The 16,604-nt window shown below is 34.8% G+C and overlaps 4 protein-coding genes across 5 annotated transcripts; all 4 read right to left on the bottom strand.

Moving 5' to 3' along the window:
* Positions 1 to 562: 562 nt before the first annotated feature.
* On the bottom strand, positions 563 to 5,760 carry LOC133677211 (probably inactive leucine-rich repeat receptor-like protein kinase IMK2). Its single transcript, XM_062099104.1, has 2 exons — positions 1,895 to 5,760; positions 563 to 1,458 (listed from the first exon to the last, which is right to left on the bottom strand). The coding sequence occupies exons 1-2, from the start codon at positions 3,747 to 3,749 to the stop codon at positions 842 to 844; spliced, it is 2,472 nt and encodes an 823-aa protein (XP_061955088.1). The 5' UTR covers positions 3,750 to 5,760; the 3' UTR covers positions 563 to 841.
* A 152-nt stretch (positions 5,761 to 5,912) lies between these two features.
* On the bottom strand, positions 5,913 to 6,945 carry LOC133677212 (PRA1 family protein B4). Its single transcript, XM_062099105.1, has one exon. The coding sequence runs from the start codon at positions 6,827 to 6,829 to the stop codon at positions 6,146 to 6,148; it is 684 nt and encodes a 227-aa protein (XP_061955089.1). The 5' UTR covers positions 6,830 to 6,945; the 3' UTR covers positions 5,913 to 6,145.
* Positions 6,946 to 7,764: 819 nt separating this feature from the next.
* LOC133676869 (uncharacterized) lies at positions 7,765 to 16,550 on the bottom strand. Of its 2 annotated transcripts, XR_009835675.1 has the most exons (4): positions 16,360 to 16,550; positions 15,290 to 15,490; positions 14,873 to 14,999; positions 7,765 to 7,939 (listed from the first exon to the last, which is right to left on the bottom strand). XR_009835675.1 is itself a non-coding variant. In XM_062098648.1 (3 exons), the coding sequence occupies exons 1-3, from the start codon at positions 16,468 to 16,470 to the stop codon at positions 14,964 to 14,966; spliced, it is 348 nt and encodes a 115-aa protein (XP_061954632.1). In that variant the 5' UTR covers positions 16,471 to 16,550; the 3' UTR covers positions 14,677 to 14,963. The 2 variants fall into 2 exon arrangements, 1 of the variants encoding a protein (XP_061954632.1); XM_062098648.1 differs by lacking the exon at positions 7,765 to 7,939 and having other exon boundaries at positions 14,677 to 14,999.
* Positions 7,955 to 9,637, bottom strand: LOC133677505 (uncharacterized). Its single transcript, XM_062099587.1, has 3 exons — positions 9,498 to 9,637; positions 8,386 to 8,586; positions 7,955 to 8,185 (listed from the first exon to the last, which is right to left on the bottom strand). Exons 1-3 carry the CDS (start codon positions 9,606 to 9,608, stop codon positions 7,955 to 7,957), a joined length of 543 nt encoding a protein of 180 aa, XP_061955571.1. The 5' UTR covers positions 9,609 to 9,637.
* Positions 16,551 to 16,604: the final 54 nt, after the last annotated feature.

Raw genomic sequence — 16,604 nt, 5'->3', positions numbered from 1 at the left:
TGGCGAGTCCCTCACGAGCTCTAAATCACACTCGATGATGGCTGGCTTGCTTGCTCATCAGTCATCAAGCAGTGTGGAAGAAGAGAGGGGACAAGGTCATTTGTTGTTATAATTTGTTCTCATGGAAGGAGGAAAACTCTTTTCAATAAAGATAATGATTCTTTAACCAATTTTATTCTCTCTATAAATTCAAAGAATGTTAACCTTGTTAATTGATGTTGTTATATTTTGTTTCAAGTTAGAATAATATCATTTAAAAGATTTGTTTTTTAAAATAAAATAAAATCAAACCTTATTTTAGTAAGAATAAACTAAATCAATTTTAAATTGATTTTTAAAAAAATATTCTTCAATTCACAAGATTAGGTATGTTTAATAACTACGGGAGCGTTTGGAAACACATTTCTTTTCATGTTTTCAAAAAAAATTAATTTTTTTTTGTATGTTTTGGATCTTTTTGATGCACTAATCTAAAAAATAACATCAAAAAATACATTTTATCATGAAAAACAATTGTAACCATATTTCTAAACATGCCTAAATGTAAGAGAAATACAGACAATTATGAAATTTGATAATTTTGATTATTTAAGATTTTTTTCTGTTTACTAACAGAATGATGAATTGAAAGAATACATTATTATTCCAATAAAAAAAGATTACATTTTTCAAAAGAACTCACTGGCTTGTATATACATAAAGTAGACAGGAATATAAGAATTAAAGAATTTGATTACTACCCCCTCCCCTCCCCTATCATAGAGCGCACCACCTTGTAAAGCAGCACAAATAAACTGTAACAAAACATTATTTCTTGCACGCAAAAAGAATAGGATACTCTTTATTCAGTTGTTGGTGGGACTTCGGCTCCTTCATCAGCACCAGCAGCAGCTAGCTCTGGCTTAATCTCCTCAAGTTGCTGAACAACTTGTTCGGCTTCAGGACGAGCTGCTGGTGTGGGATCAACACAATGCAGAGCTAATTTCAAAGTGTTAAGCAACTCATCATCACCTATAGTTTGTGCATCCCTCATAATCTCTAAATCAAAGACTTCATTAGTCCACTCTTCCTTCACTATTGATGCAACCCATTGTGGCAAATCCATGCCATTCATTGGTTCACCTGGTGATTTCCCAGTCAAAAGCTCTAAAATGATCACCCCGAGGCTGTACACATCAGTCTTCGTGCTGGCGTTCTTGAGTTTTGAGAGCTCTGGTGCGCGATAGCCGAGTGTTCCAGCAGTGGCAATCACATTCGTGTTGGCAGCAGCAGTCATGAGCCTGGAGAGGCCAAAGTCTGCAATGTGTGCATTAGTTTGCTCGTCCAGTAATACGTTGCTTGATGTGAGATTCCCATGAATGATGTTCTCTTGGCTGTGGAGGTGATTTAGTCCACGCGCAACGCCAATGGCTATGTTCATCCTTGTTGGCCAATTGACAGTGGTTTCAGGCCCACGAGCTGCAAACGAAAGATAGACAAGAATCGCTCCTGATGGTTAGGAATTTGCATAGCAAGACAAGGCCAGTTATTACTTTTTCTTTAAATTTTTCATTCCATCCTTGGTCTTTAATTCCTTGCCATCAATGTTCCCATGAAGCATAATAGACAGTTCTTGCTCAAAACTCATCTTTTACACCAAAACTGTACCTCACAAGTTCAATACAATCATTAACAACATCTTTTGGCTATTTAAGATTCATGAAAGCATGATCATAAATTTCCTTTGTTTCAAACCAAGTGTTTCATGCTACTTTCAGCCTTCTTAATTTTTATTTCGTCTTGATTTTAGTTCTCTAAAATGTTTCCTAAATTATGAATTAATACAAGCAGTCAAAATGAATCATTAAATGTGCAGATAGTGTAGATGACATAAAAACTGGTAGAATTAACTTACCATGGAGGTAGGATGCAAGGCTCCCTTTATGCATGTAGTCAAAAACAAGAAGCTTCTCTCCTTTGGGACCTAAATAATAAGCCCTTAGTGCTAAGAGATTTGGGTGCCTAATCTTTCCAAGAGCAGCAGCCTCAGTCTCAAACTCCCTCTGCCCCTTTGTAGTCTTCTCCCTCAACCTTTTCACCGCAACTTGATTTCCATCCTCTAATGTTGCCTTGTATGCTGTTCCGTAAGTGCTCTTTCCCATTATCTCCGCAGTTGCACACAACAAGTCATCTGCTGTAAACAAAAATGGGCCATCAAAGTGGACTAACTTCCCACCCATTTCACCTCCAGATTCAACTTCAGGACCTGCCACAGCACCTGTTTTCTCACCTTTCCCTGGGAGCCCCCGCGTAGTAGTTTTGCCACTCTTTTCTTTAGAAGCAGACCTTTTCTTCATCAAACAACAGAGCAGAATGGAACAGAGAAGCAGCAGCACAACTAAGAGGATACCAGCCGCTATGAGGATGATGTCTTTGGTGCTAAGTTTTCGGTGATGATGTTTCGGTGATCCTTTTGTTGGAGCTGGAAGAATTTCTGGAGGGGGTGAAGGACATGGGGTTGAAATGCTATAGCCACATAGCTGAAGGTTTCCCACAAAGGAGCTTGAATTGAACTTTTTAGCAATAGAAGAGGGAACAGAACCAGAAAGGTTGTTGTAAGAAACATTGAAATAAGTGAGATTGGCTAGGCGAGCAAGAGAAGCTGGAATTTCTCCACTAAAATTATTTTGGGCTAAATCAAGCTGGTTGATGCTAGAAATGTTTCCAATAGAAGCTGGGATAGGGCCTTTGAACTGATTGTTTTTCAGGTTTAGCATTGAGAGGTTATGCAATCTATCAAAACCTTCTGGGATCTGATTGTCTAGACGGTTTCCCTCAAGATTCAGAGAGACTAATGAGGTTAAATTGGAGATGCTAAATGGAATGCTTCCACTGAAAGCATTGTTTGAAATATCTAGCTTTTGGAGCCTTGAGAGACTCCCCATTTCATAAGGTATGGCCCCAGAAAGCTGATTGTGACTAAGAGAAATCTCTTGAAGTAAAGCCAACTTGCTAAGACTAACAGGAATAGTTCCAGAAATGCGATTATGATCAAGGGTCAAGAACTGAAGGAGAGAAGAATAGTTCCCTTTACTCCCCCAAGAATCTGGGATTGGCCCAGAGAGGTTGTTGTGTTGGATAGCAAGGAAAATGAGAGAAGGGGATTGAGTAAGACCAACTGGGATCGACCCCATTAACGAATTAAAGCTCAAATTAAGTCTATATAACTTAGTAGAATTTGTAAGACTTGGAGGAATTGTACCAATGAGTGAATTGTGACTTACATCAAGACTCTGAAGAACAGGACAGTTACCAAGTGAGGGAGGAATAGAACCTGAAAGCCGGTTGTTGAAGAGGTAAACCCCTCTAAGATTGCGAAGAAAACCAAGAGAAGAAGGGACAGTGCCACCAAGAACATTGTCATGTAAACTAATCTTTCTGAGTGCTTGAAGCTGACCAATCTTCTCGGAGATTCTGCCACCTAGTCCCTTCCAAGGAAGCTGGATAGCAATAACCTGTCCTTTGACACATTTGATTCCTACCCACCTACCAGAGCAAGCTCCATATCCACTATCATTCCAGCTGCGTAGAAACCCTTTGAAGTCAATCAGTTCATTCTTTATAGCTCGAAGAGATCGATAATCTGATTGGGTGACAACTACACCGTCCCCTTTTTGGCTCGAAGCAAACTGGGGCAAAAAAACTAGTAGAAACAAGCATAAGTGTGCACACAGAAAGCACTTGTCGCGGGAATGACAAGTATTTTCCATGAACAACTTCAAGAAACAAGAACGTTGAAAGAAATGAAGAGAGTTTCTAAGAGTGTCTGCACTCTCCTCTCTTGAAGAAAGAAAGAGAGAATAGCGAGGAGGAGAAATTTGGTCCGTGAGGGAGCAATGTGATAGTGGAGGTTAGAGAGGAGATAGGGGGGGGGACAAAAGGAGGGGGAGGGTGTAGTTTCTTCTCTGCTTCCAACGGCTAGTTTTACTTGTATACAATATGTTACTGAACGTTCATGAGCTGCTGAACCAGTCTTCAACCTGAACAGGGACCCTCCTTCAACGGCTATATTTCTTGGTCAGGGAACCACACAACACACATGCTTTCAGTCTCGGTCAAAATTACAATTTCACCACAGTAAACTAGCATCTAGACTCCAGGCAATACGTGGTAGTGTTAATTATTGGCACATCATGAGACTAGTTTTCTCTGTTCTTCGTACGGGGCTAATCATTAAATTCAAGCTTTTCTATGCACTCAACAGATTGATCTGCTCTCGTCATCGCCAAAAAGCTTGGGCATCACTCTGAACCTCTTGATTGCATTGCATGGATGCTTTTGGACCACAATAGTTCATTGAGATCTTAGTATAATGCATTTGCCTTTTTCAACTTTAGAAAATAAATAAATCCGCTGCTACAGGCCACCACAGTGCACTCTCATAAGTTTATTCATGCAGTATTATTATATTTATTTAAAAAATTAAGCCTCCCCACAAAAGCCCAATTAGATGGGAAAAAGGCCCGAATTCAATTGTTGAGAATAGAACCATGACCGTCTTCCTCCATGTGACGGCAGAGGGCGGAAATTTGGGTCCATCACTTGCAGACAGAGCAATGCAAAAATAGTATCCAGCTATAGATTTATTAGGCCTAAATTACAGTGCAGATGTGCAAAACCAACGATAATAACCCTTCCGAACAACAACCTGTTTGCAGACATAGCAATCATGCAAACATGCTGATTTCCAGCTGCATGAGACCTGTAAACTGAACCACAAAAACCTGATGAAGATATGTCAAGTGAGAAGCATCCTACCGTAATGCTATAAAATGAAATCAAATGAACAAAGGGTTCTGGAGGCCAACAAAATTGACACATTCAGCTGCAACGAAGAACATGATGACTTGTAAGGAAAAGGTCATGATCAAGATCAAGACAGAACATCATCTTGCATGACATAAAAGAGGGGGTTGTATGCACCTGAGTTAAATTTTGGCTTAAAAATCATTAGCACAAGGCATAGACACCGCAATGACAAGAACAAACTCATGCAACCAAGACCATGCTCGATTGAGCTTGGGGTGGAGTTGCTAGAAATCTCATGCCCATTTACCTCAATAACTTCATTACACACAGTATGGAGAGTATAGCCCCAAAAGGAAAACTACTGCTAAAGCAAAAGGAATAAGCAAAACACCATCATGCAAGAAGTCCACAAAACGTATCCCTGCTTGACAAAAATCATAATTGGTGGTTCACACAATATGAATCCGTTATAGCCTAAGCACACAGAAGAATAGCACATTAGATTATCAAAGGTATGCATACTATTTACTTACTAATTACCATGACTAGTAAAAAATCCTATATAGATTCTCCAAGAACAGCATTGCTCCTAATTTCTCTGAGCTTGGAACCTCATCACCATTCAAATTAACCACCAATGGCACAGTCATGATGCTAGCCAAGATCATACTGATCTAGACATTGCATTTAGGACCAACTCAATCAATAAATCAAGCATGCCCACAAACTAATCTACGTAAGGACATCTAAATCAGAATACACTTCTAAAACACATGAATCAGACGCAAGCAACAAAAAGAAAACCTGTTGAAGGATATCCTGTCCTGTCAAGACAAACAAATTCATTGATGCAAATTCCTTTATGACTGATCAGTTGCAAGAACAAAAGTTATAACCTCACTACATCAAAAGGTCTCAGACCCTTCCTTCCTAACAATGACAAAATCAATGTCTTGAAAATTTGATCATGCATGCATTCCAATTAACAGGCTACCAACAAAGTTCATCAGCATTCGACTCTTACGAACGAAAACACATAACCAAGACACAGCAATCTCCCAACCACAAAATCAACCCCAAGATCCCATAGATCTGTCCAAATATTTCGAGTATGCACAATCCAATCACAGTAAAACAAGATAAAGATTCACTAATCATGTAAAATCAAACTAATTACAACCAATCATATGAATTACATCCTAAAAAGAAAGAAAAAACTTGTAGATCCGTACAAAACCCCATATGAAAAATCAAAAATAATAATATAAATCCATACAAATTAGACCAAAATCCATTTAAGATCCGTGTTTATTTCATCTATTAAAACACGTTAATTGATACCACATCCTCCAGATCCTCAAGCACGGGCGGCAGCCATAATAGGAGCGGCGGAGGCGACAACATTAGAGGCAGCGCCACCGAGGAATGAAGACAAGAACCCTGTACTCGCGTTTTCTTGAACATCATCCAAGAAAAGATCCTCAGGAACACGGAAAGCGCCATGAGCACAGACAATCCCCACACCGACCAAAAGCGCCGTGATGATCACTGATCCAACGTTCGTTAGAAAAACCACGAAAACGCTCAGAACGATTAGAATCCCGAGCGTTTCACGGTCACTGAATGTCCGGCCGAAGAGGACCAGAGGCTGATCGGAAGCGCGGAAGAGATACAAGAAAAGCCAGGAGCAGAGGAGACCGACAAGGAGAAGGAGGGAGAAGGGGTTAGTAAGGAGGGAGAATGCGAGGATGACGAAAATGGTGGCGAGGTAATTGATGCGGAAATAGGCGTAGTTTTTGCGGATCCGGGTTGTGGCTTCGGATATGGATTCGGGTTTGGAGAAAGCGGATCGGTCGATTAGTTCGGTAAAGGGGCGGCGTTGGGAGAAGCCGTTGCGGACGGATTCGGTTATGTTGTTAAGGAATGCGCGTAAGGCGTGTGGAGGGAGTGGTGGTTGGGAAGCTGTAGCGGTGGTGGTGGTGGTGGTGGTGGTTGGTTGGAGGTTTGTGATAGGGAGGACTGGCGGAGATTGAGACGACATCGTATAGATTTTTGTTTTGTTTGAAGGAAGGGAATTTAGGGAGATGACAATGGCCAAGCTTAGAGAAACGATTTAAGGAATGATTTAGCGTAGGGAGTTGAGAGAGAGAGAGAGAGAGAGAGAGAGATTTTATTATTATTAATATTTTTTTTATTTTTTACGGTCAATGTTTACTTTCCTTCTTAATTACGGTTCAGTCACCGACACGGGAGGACCAGCTTCGTCTTGCCTTCCTACCGTCAATTTGACTAATAAAAAGGTTTGACATGCCAGCTTGCTTGGTAGTTGGTTGGTACGTTCCTGTCTCTCTCCTTTCTGCTGGAAGGATGGTGAAAGCCTAGAAGGGAAGGGTTAAATTTTGGAAGCCCAATGGGGTTTCAAGTGGGTTTGGGCTTAGCACAAAAAAAAGCCCACCTTGACCCAGGGATTAGCGGGATCGGCGGGGTAAGGTAATGATGATTAAGAAATAAAAATAAAAATTAAGGATGTTTTTTGCATCTCTTAGCTTGCGAGGTGAAAATAAAAATACGTTTTTTTGATATATTATTTATTTTTATCATATGCTAACTTCTCTAGCTCCATTGACAAGTCTTTTACCATCTGGAAGTGAGGATATTGTGCATGGGGGCCTGGCAGAGATGATTCTTTGGAATTGAGAATGAATGGGCATCAAATGAGCAGCAAAGATGCATGCAAGATTAATTACTTGCTTCAAGCAGGTGCAGAGGCATCTTGAATCACTGTTTTTGATACATGAATGATGATTTGCAAGAATCTGTATCATGCGCCAGGTTCGAACAATTTGTAGCTCTAGTAGCTTGCAACACAGAAGAAAATGATACTAGAGTGCCTTTTATGGAGATGGTTTGAACAATCCAATGTCTGAGTTCTCTTCGTTGCAGGGTTAACAAGATTTATGCTGAACAGTCTGAACAAGAATCAGTAACTAGTTTGAGATCATATGAGGATGCAAAGTCTAAATATGCATGTCAAAGAACATCCATTAATGACTAAACAGTTATTTAGGTTAGATTTCAAGCAAAAACATAGTTTTCCCTAGAAGAGACACAGTTTAAAAGCATTCACGTTCTACATGCCATAACCCTAGACGGAAACAGAAATATCCTACTTAGATGAGGTTTCTACAGCCGCAAAGCACCAAAGACGCGCATCTGTCTGAAAGCGTGGTGTCAAGTCTGATAGCAAATCAGGCAAGAAGCTGGATTTAGAAGGTGGAACCATTCCAACCAAGGTGGGAGCGCTGTAAAATAAAGCAAGCATCAAACCATTAGTAGTGGCAGAAAAAACCCATAAAACGGCAGTCGCTATCAACAAAATCAGAAAATAAGCTGAATCCTAAGGGAATTCAGCAATTGTTCTCCCAGTTTAAAAACAGTAAGGATTAATTACATGATCTAGTACTGGTGTAAAGCATGCAAACACTGTGCATAATCTTGGCTTTGATGGGCCCTAAATACACGAAGAATGCAATGATAAGAAAAATGCGCAGATGACAATGATCATCTTCTGGAAAATTAGATGTTGAGATGGCTTGCCTGGACATCATAAAACTTGAGGAAGAACCGGGACTTGGGCACCGATAGCTTTGACAAAAGAATAGTTGAAATTGCAGAACTCAATTTCTTGTTCACATCACTGCTAAGGCCACCGATAGATACCAATTCACCATAAGCTGCTGGCTCCTCAGTTCCTCCAAATGAAATTGGAACCGAGCCCTTCAACACAATCATCACATACTGCAGGATTGCACGTACGCACAAAAATAGTGAAAAGAGACATCTAGTGGGCAAACTAGGATATCAATCAATGCAAACATGCAACTTTCTTTTAGGTTGTAAAAACTGAAAACTAACAAAAACATAAAAGCAGAAAAAAAAAATCTAATCAAAGAGACTACGTACTGGTGTAGGTGTAATGAACATAATTGTCGACGTCCACTATAAAGATAAACTAGCCAAGAACATGCAGCCAGTGTTGAAACCCATTTTATCTTTCATGGCCAAACAAGTGATAGTTGAATTAACTATATTATAAGCTACGTACACGAATCACTTCGCCCAATCGCACATTAAACATTGGATTTCTCAAGAAACAAGTGATAGTCAAAACCTAAACCTATCCAGGTCAAAATCAAACGATAAACAACCCAATCATATCAAGTGAGTTTAGAACCATAAACAAACTCAAGCTGCCATGACCGTGCCAAGAACTCAAGTATCCAGGAAAGAAGATTGTAAACAAGCATATAAATACACTTAGGGCTAGCACATTTAACAATATCAACAATAACCCACTTAATCATTACAGAAATAAATACATATTTCCAAAACTTTTGAGCATCAAAAGAAAATATAAAAACACATTAACCAAATCATGAATACACACTTTAGAACATTTAACAGACTAATTGTTTAAATAATACAGAATCCTTTTATTGCACAGAGGAACCCACACAAAGAAGTTGTATCAGACCATAAATTTTTATTATTCTATCCACATTTCAGCATTCAAGGCTAAAAAAACATGTATTAACAAAAGGATATTACCAAAATGAGGAGATTGAACTAAACACCCTAAAACCACAAAATAAAATGAAATAAAAAGAAACTTCAAAGAATCTGAGGCAAAAGGAAAAAAAAAATCTTACAGACTCAGGTTTCTTGATGATTTTGGCGACCTGAGAGGAGGCTTCGGAGAGGATGGCAGATGTGTTGACGCCATCAAGATTAACGTTCGTCGAAATGTTCAAGCAAGGCATTTTCTCTGTCGATTGTTTCCACTAAGCTCTTGTTCTCTTTCCTGCACATAAAACCCGCCTGCAAATAACTATATAAAAGAAGCCTCACCACGTTGCCTTCTACGGACTGTTCTGGAAGTATAAATTGGTGAAATGACTGAAGGGCCCTTGTTGCCATGCTCGTGTGTAGTGTACGTAGAAGTGCTTTTCTAAGCACAGTTTTGGCTACGTAGCGGCGTCCACGTTACCCACAGCTAAATTTTGCAAGCTATTTAGTTAATTAACAAATACTTATTACTATACATGGATCTCAAAAAATATTGTATTTGAAACACAAGAAAAAAAAAACAGCTAGGAGCTGCTACCTGCACGTTAAAATAAAAAACCGTGCTTCACTCTTCAGTAAACAGTGGATGCATACATGCTTTCACTGTTTATTAAACAATTTTTTTAAAAAAAAAAATTAATGTAGTTAATTGATTTCACTCGTACTGTTTACATGAACAATAATTTTTTTTGTTTTTTTAAACTAGTTTAAGGTGAATTAAATTTACTTGTACTGTAATCTTAATTTTATTCCTGATAATATTTTATCTAATTTTGTAGTTCTTGTCAGATGAATTTTGTTCGTAATGAAATTGTAGATAGTTTAATGAAACAATAAATTTTTTTATATATAAAGTATGATTTATTTCATGATGTAATAGTAATAGTTAAATCTATAATATTTAAATTAAAAACCATCAATATTAATATATATTTTTTAAAATTATTTTATAACCTCAATTTCAAAAGCACTCTTAACCAAACACATTAAACTACTTTTTCTTCAACCTCAATTTCAACCATAGTTTTAACCAAACACCTATTTTTTCAAACCAACCTCAACTAAAAGTACTTTTTATAAAACAACTTTTTTCAAACCACAACCACAACAATTACTGCAATGCCAAACACACTCTTACTCTATTGATGTTCGGTGCTTTTTTTTTAGTCGACCTCCTAATATTAAAATTATTGAAAAGAAAAAATAAATACATTTTTAGTATTAATTTTATTAAAATGAATTTCTTAAACAATCGATATTTTAAAATAAATATATTGTTAATTTTACTATTAACGATTTTTTTAATTAGTAATTGGTCTTTTTTTTTCTAGTTCATTTTTTTTTGTCGCTAACTTTTTTTTAATCATATTATTAAATAAAAAAAAATTATTGAACTCATTTGAGTCAATGACCTGAATCTTATACTTTTCTTGGTCCTTAAAGATGTTATTATTGCTTGGACATTTTTATATATATATATATATATATATATATATATATATTAGAAATATTTTGATCCAGCCTACGACATAGCACCATCCACCTATCTAGTCAATCCTAATCCATGTATTATTTTATTTTAATATTCAATATTTATCTTACATTTCTACCATTTGATTGAAAGCACTTATAAATAAAAACATCGCTCTCAATGTGAAGCATTAGAATTATTATTTTTTTAATCAATTGGAATTTCTTTTATGTTCTATTTTGGTTTTCAAATAAAAAAAATAAAATTAGTAGTAAAGAATTACTTTTTGTGTTTTATAAATCAATTCAATTCAATGTCTAATGTAATTAAATATAAACATAAAATAAATCAATTCTTTGGAATAGTGTTTTGTTTTTTTTTTCAATTTCAATTGTAGTCCTTTTATTTTCAATCTTTTAAAAATCAAAAATCCAAACTAGTTTTTGCAAAGTCAAGCCCAAACCTAAGGAGAGAATTTTTCTAATTTTTTGAGAACTCCACATAAATTTCACTTAATCAAACTATGAAAAGTAATCTCGAATAAAATCAATGTAGAATGATCAAATAAAAAAAATAAAAACTATATGACTAAAAAAAACTAAAAGACAAAAAAGAGAGCAAACAATGAATGAACAGTAGAAGAAATAGTAAAACACATATGCCTTTTAGTTTTTTTAATTAGGTTAACCTGGCAAACCTTGGATTCGTGTCGTGAAAGTTTGATAACTAAATAGAAAAAAAAAATTGATAGGTTAACACAAAATTAACTGGGTTAACCCGTCAAACCAGGTTAACCCGTTTGAACATTAACAAACTAAGTTAAATGAAAAAAATTAATTAAAAAGAAAAAAACAAACAAAAAAGCATCAGCCTTTTCACAGTGGACTCCAGTGTGCAGTCCACAGTTAAAGGTATAAAAACAGCAAAAAAGCAAAAAGAAAAACTAAAGGCATCAGTCGATAACTAAATAGAAAAAATTTAATATTGATGAACTAAATTAAATAAAAAAAATATTAAATAAAAAGAAACAATAAAAGAAAAAAAATTATAAGAAGAAAAAAACTAATGAAGAAAAAGAAAGAAAAAATCTAAATTAACTGAGTTAATCCGTCAAACTTAAGATTCGTGTCATGAAAGTCTAATAACTAAATAGAAAAAAATTTAATATCAACAAACTAAATAAAAAAAATTAATTAAAAAGAAAAAAAAAAGCATCAGCTTTTTCACCGTAGACTGCACTGTGCAGTCCACTATGAAAGGCATAAGAAAAGCAAAAAAAAAAACTAAAGGCTTCAGCCTTTTTACTATGAACTGCATACAATATTAAAAGATGAAATCGAAAGAACAAAACTAATAAGGAAAAAGAAAAAAAATCTGAATCAACCGGGTTAACCTGTCAAATCTGGAATTCTTGTCATGAAAGTGTGATAACTAAATAGAAAAAAGATTTATTATTAATGAAATAAATTAAAAAAAAAAGATTAATTAAAAAGGAAAAAGCAAAGAGAAAAAAAACCTACAGGAAGAAAAAAAATCTGAAGAAACTGCGTTAACCCGTCAAACCTGGGATCCATGTCATGAAAGTTTGATAATTAAATAGAAAAAAAATTTAATATTAAGAAACTAAATTAAAAAAATTAATAAAAAAAGACAAAAAAACTAAAGACATCAGTTTTTTCACTGTGGATTGTACTGTGCAATCCACAATAAAAGGTTTAAAAAGAAAAGGAGAAAAAAAAGGCACGCCACGGGTTAATTTTTTTTTCTTACATAAAAAATATCAAAAAGAGCTAAGATCTAAGAGTGTTAGGTCTTTCTGCAAAGATATGCCAAGGAGCCTTTGGTTTAGCTGCAATACTTGACCCAAGAGTAATATTTATAATATTAATAATAGTATTAAACTTACATGACTCAAGTTTAAGTGAGTCTGGCTGCAACACCGGATCCAAGAGCCTTGAATGTGGGTCTGGCTGCAAGGTCGTGTCATAAAAGTGTGATAATTAAATAGATTAATGAAAAAAAAAGAAAAAAAACCAACAGGAAGAAAAAAAACTAATGAAGAAAAAGAAAAGAATTTGAATTAACCGGGTTAACCCATTAAACTTAAGATTCGCGTCATGAAAGTTTGATAACTAAATAGAAAAATAAATTAACGGGTTAACCCGTCAAGTCCGGAATACGTGTCATGAAAGTCTGATAATTAAATAGAAAAAAAATTAACATTAAAAAACTAAACTAAACAACTAAATAAAAAAAATTAATTAAAAAGAAAAAAACAAATAATTAAAAAGAAAAAAAGTAAAAAAAAAAATTTTAGGTTAACTCGTCAAACCCGGGATCCGTGTCATGAAAATCTGATAACTAAATAAAAAATTAACATTAACAAAATAAATTAAATATAAAAAATTCATTAAAAGAAAAAAAACACAAAGAAAAAAGCCAAAAAAAACCCATAAAGGCATAGAAAATGAAAAAAAAAACAAAAAAAAAACAAAAAGAAAACGGAAAATAAAACAGAAAAAAATGAAAAAATGAAAAAAAAAAAGAAGACAGCTCAGCGTTTCACTGTGGACTTGCACAATAAAACACTGAACAGTTTTAGTTTATTGTTAATAATTAATAATAATACTTTTCAATATTATTTTTTTGAAAAAAACAAAAATCCAAACTATTTTTTTTTTTGTAAAATTAAGCACAAACCTAATGATGTGATGTTTTGTGATGTTGAGTTCACCAAAATAAATTATCAAAGTTAATCTTAAATAAAATTAATGTGAAAGGAAAAAATTGAAAAAATAATCTATGTGAAGAAAAAAAAAATCTTAAAGGACAAAAAAGTGAGAGAGAGGAAGCAATTTTGTTAATAATAATAATAATAATTTGATAATTATATATTGGTCCCCTATTTATGGGTTTTATATTTTCCTGGCATTATATTTTTGGATTTGTTTCCATATTTTTAGATACAGTTTATCTATTTCAAGGGAGGAAATATTTATTTAATAAGAAATTAATCAAAGTAGGGAAAACATGGAATTAATCGAAAGAATGATTCATTTCATGGAGTTGTTCATCAAAGTAGAAACTGAAAGTGACAAGGAAGGAACATCAACAAAGGAAAAGGAAAGAAAAGCAAAGCAAGGTTGATGTTTTCAATCATATGTTTTAAGGTATCCAAGAAAGCATTTTTATAGCTAGGCTGAACCTTCGATTATCTCCGATCGAGATCGTGTATAACATAATTTTATTTTGTTATATTATATTATATTATATAGATGATAATTTAATTATATTATATTATAAAGATATTGATAATTTAATCATATATTATGGAACTGATAAAATAGTTTCCATCCTTGATTTATTGTAAGCATGTTCCTTTAAATGACAAAAATTATCATCAACTAAAAAGAAAGATTTAATGCAAAAAAGAAGAGGAAGCATACCGTTAACATTTCTTTGTAGTTGTATAAGAAAAACAAAAGAACAATTGATACGGGAAAACTATATCAAAATTGACAATAAAAAAATAAAATATATATTTTATTTCCATTAAATATTTATGGACTATTTTTTTATATAAAACTTTGCATATTTAACAGGCTTATATATAATGATTTATAATATAATTTTTTATTTACCATAAAAAACTCAAACCTTAGCATAAAATTATGACATAAACGGGTTTTTTTTTTAATATCCTTTTAATACACAAATGATAATTTCCAAGAATCTGTATCATGTCCCAGATTCAAACAATTTGCAGCGCTAGAAGCAACACAGAAGAAATAATACTAGAGTGTCTTTTATGTAGATGGTTTGAACACTCCCATGCCTTAGTTTAAGATCATAAGAGGATGCAAAGGATAAAAACACAACCCTGAGCATGTCAAAGAACATCCACTCATGACTAAACGGTTGTTAGGTTTCAAGCAAAACATAGTTTTCCCATAAAAGAGGCACAGTTTAAAAGCATTCACGTTCTACAGAAACAGAAATATCCTACTTAGATTTCTACAACCGCAGAGCACCAAAGACGTGGTGTCAAGTCGCTAGCAGCTCAAGCGAGAAGCTGGATTTAGAAGGTGGAACCATTCCAACCAAAGTGGGAACCCTGCAAAATAAAGCAAGCACCAAACCATTAGTCGTGGCGGAAAAACAATAAAATGGCAGTCAATATGAACATAATCAGAAAATAAGTTGAATTTTAAGGGAATTCAGTAACTATTTTCACAGTTTAAAACAGTAAGGATTTATTTACATGATCTAGTACTGGTGTAAAGCATGTAAACACTGTGCATATTCTTGGCTTTGATGGGCCTAAACATACAGCAAGAATGCAATGATAAGAAACATGCAAATGGCAATGATCATTCTTGACAATCAGAAGTTGAGATAGCTTGCCTTGGCATCAAAAAATTTGAGGAAGAACCGTGACTTGGGCACCGACAGCTTTGACTCAAGAATTGTTGCAATTGCAGAACTCAGTTTCTTGTTCACATCACTGTTAAGGCCACCAACAGATACCAGTTCACCATAAGCTGCTGGCTGCTCGGTTCCTCCAAATGAAATTGGAACTGAGCCCTTCAACACAATCATCACATACTGCATGATTGCACGCACAAACGGTTAAAAGACATATCCAGTGGGAAACCATGATAGCAATCAATGCAAACATGCAAATTCCTTTTAGGTTGTAAGAGCTGAAAAATAACACAAACATAAAAGCAGAAAAAAATTTAAATTATGAGACTTTGAGTTTTGCAGGTGTAAGGTGTACAGAACATAATTGTCGTCCACTATAAAGATAAACTAACAAAGAACATTCAGAGAAAAAATCCATTTCATCTTTCATGGTCAAACAAGTGACATCCGAATTGACTATATTATAAGCTTACCCGAATCAATTCAGCCAAATCACTCTTTGACCATTGGAGTTGAGTTCTCAACGAAACTCTTCAAAAGAGAAACCTCCCAGAAAGTTTAAAAAAAAAGCCATTGGAGACAAAAGCACAACTAGATACTCAAAACCTAAACTTATCCAGTTCAAAATCAAATGATAAACAACCCAATCATATCAAGCGAGTTGAGAACCATAAATAAACCCAAGCTGCCATGGACCCCCCAAGAACTCAAGTATCCAGGAGAGAAGATTGTAAACAAGCATATAAATACACTTAAGGCAATCAAATTTAACATCAACAAAAACCCACTTAATCATTACAAAAATGAATATTTCCAAAACTTTTGAGCATTAAGAAAATATAAATACAGTGAACCAATTTTAATACCAGCAGCTAGAATACACACTAACCAAATCACTAAAAACCCACTTTAGAACTTTAAACAGAATAATACAAAATCTTTTCTTGTACTGAGTAACTCACAAAAAAGTTGTAACAGTCCATAAATTCTTAACATTGCAGCAATCAAAAAAACATTAAAGAATCTGAGGCAAAAGGAAAAAATCTTACAGACTCGGGTTTTTTGATGATTTTGGCTACTTGAGAGGAGGCTTCAGAGAGGATGGCAGATGTGTTGACGCCATCAAGATTAACGTTCGTCGAAATGTTCAAGCAAGGCATTTTCTCTGTCGACAACACTTCACAGCACGCACTTGTACTCTTTGCTGTACATAAAACCCTCCTACAAATAAAAATAAATAAAAGCAAAAACCGGCACCACACTTGCCTTCTATGGATTGTTCTGGAAATATAAA

The sequence above is a fragment of the Populus nigra genome, chromosome 17 (genome assembly GCF_951802175.1).
Source record: "Populus nigra chromosome 17, ddPopNigr1.1, whole genome shotgun sequence".
NCBI lineage: Eukaryota > Viridiplantae > Streptophyta > Magnoliopsida > Malpighiales > Salicaceae > Populus > Populus nigra.
The sequence above is the reverse complement of the archived record's forward strand: the minus strand, read 5'-3'. Positions and strand labels throughout refer to the sequence as shown.

Excerpts from the sequence above, each read along its gene's own strand:
- LOC133677212 (XM_062099105.1), bottom strand. The coding sequence starts at position 6,829 with ATGTCGTCTCAATCTCCGCCAGTCCTCCCTATCACAAACCTCCAACCA.
- LOC133677211 (XM_062099104.1), bottom strand. The coding sequence starts at position 3,749 with ATGGAAAATACTTGTCATTCCCGCGACAAGTGCTTTCTGTGTGCACAC. Across the intron at positions 1,459-1,894 it reads CCTTGCATCCTACCTCCATG|CTCGTGGGCCTGAAACCACT; the intron begins GTAAGTTAATTC and ends TTTCGTTTGCAG.
- LOC133677505 (XM_062099587.1), bottom strand. The coding sequence starts at position 9,608 with ATGCCTTGCTTGAACATTTCGACGAACGTTAATCTTGATGGCGTCAAC. Across the intron at positions 8,587-9,497 it reads TCATCAAGAAACCTGAGTCT|TATGTGATGATTGTGTTGAA; the intron begins GTAAGATTTTTT and ends GCAATCCTGCAG. Across the intron at positions 8,186-8,385 it reads TCAAGTTTTATGATGTCCAG|GATTCAGCTTATTTTCTGAT; the intron begins GCAAGCCATCTC and ends GAATTCCCTTAG.
- LOC133676869 (XM_062098648.1), bottom strand. The coding sequence starts at position 16,470 with ATGCCTTGCTTGAACATTTCGACGAACGTTAATCTTGATGGCGTCAAC. Across the intron at positions 15,491-16,359 it reads TCATCAAAAAACCCGAGTCT|TATGTGATGATTGTGTTGAA; the intron begins GTAAGATTTTTT and ends GCAATCATGCAG. Across the intron at positions 15,000-15,289 it reads TCAAATTTTTTGATGCCAAG|GGTTCCCACTTTGGTTGGAA; the intron begins GCAAGCTATCTC and ends TTTATTTTGCAG.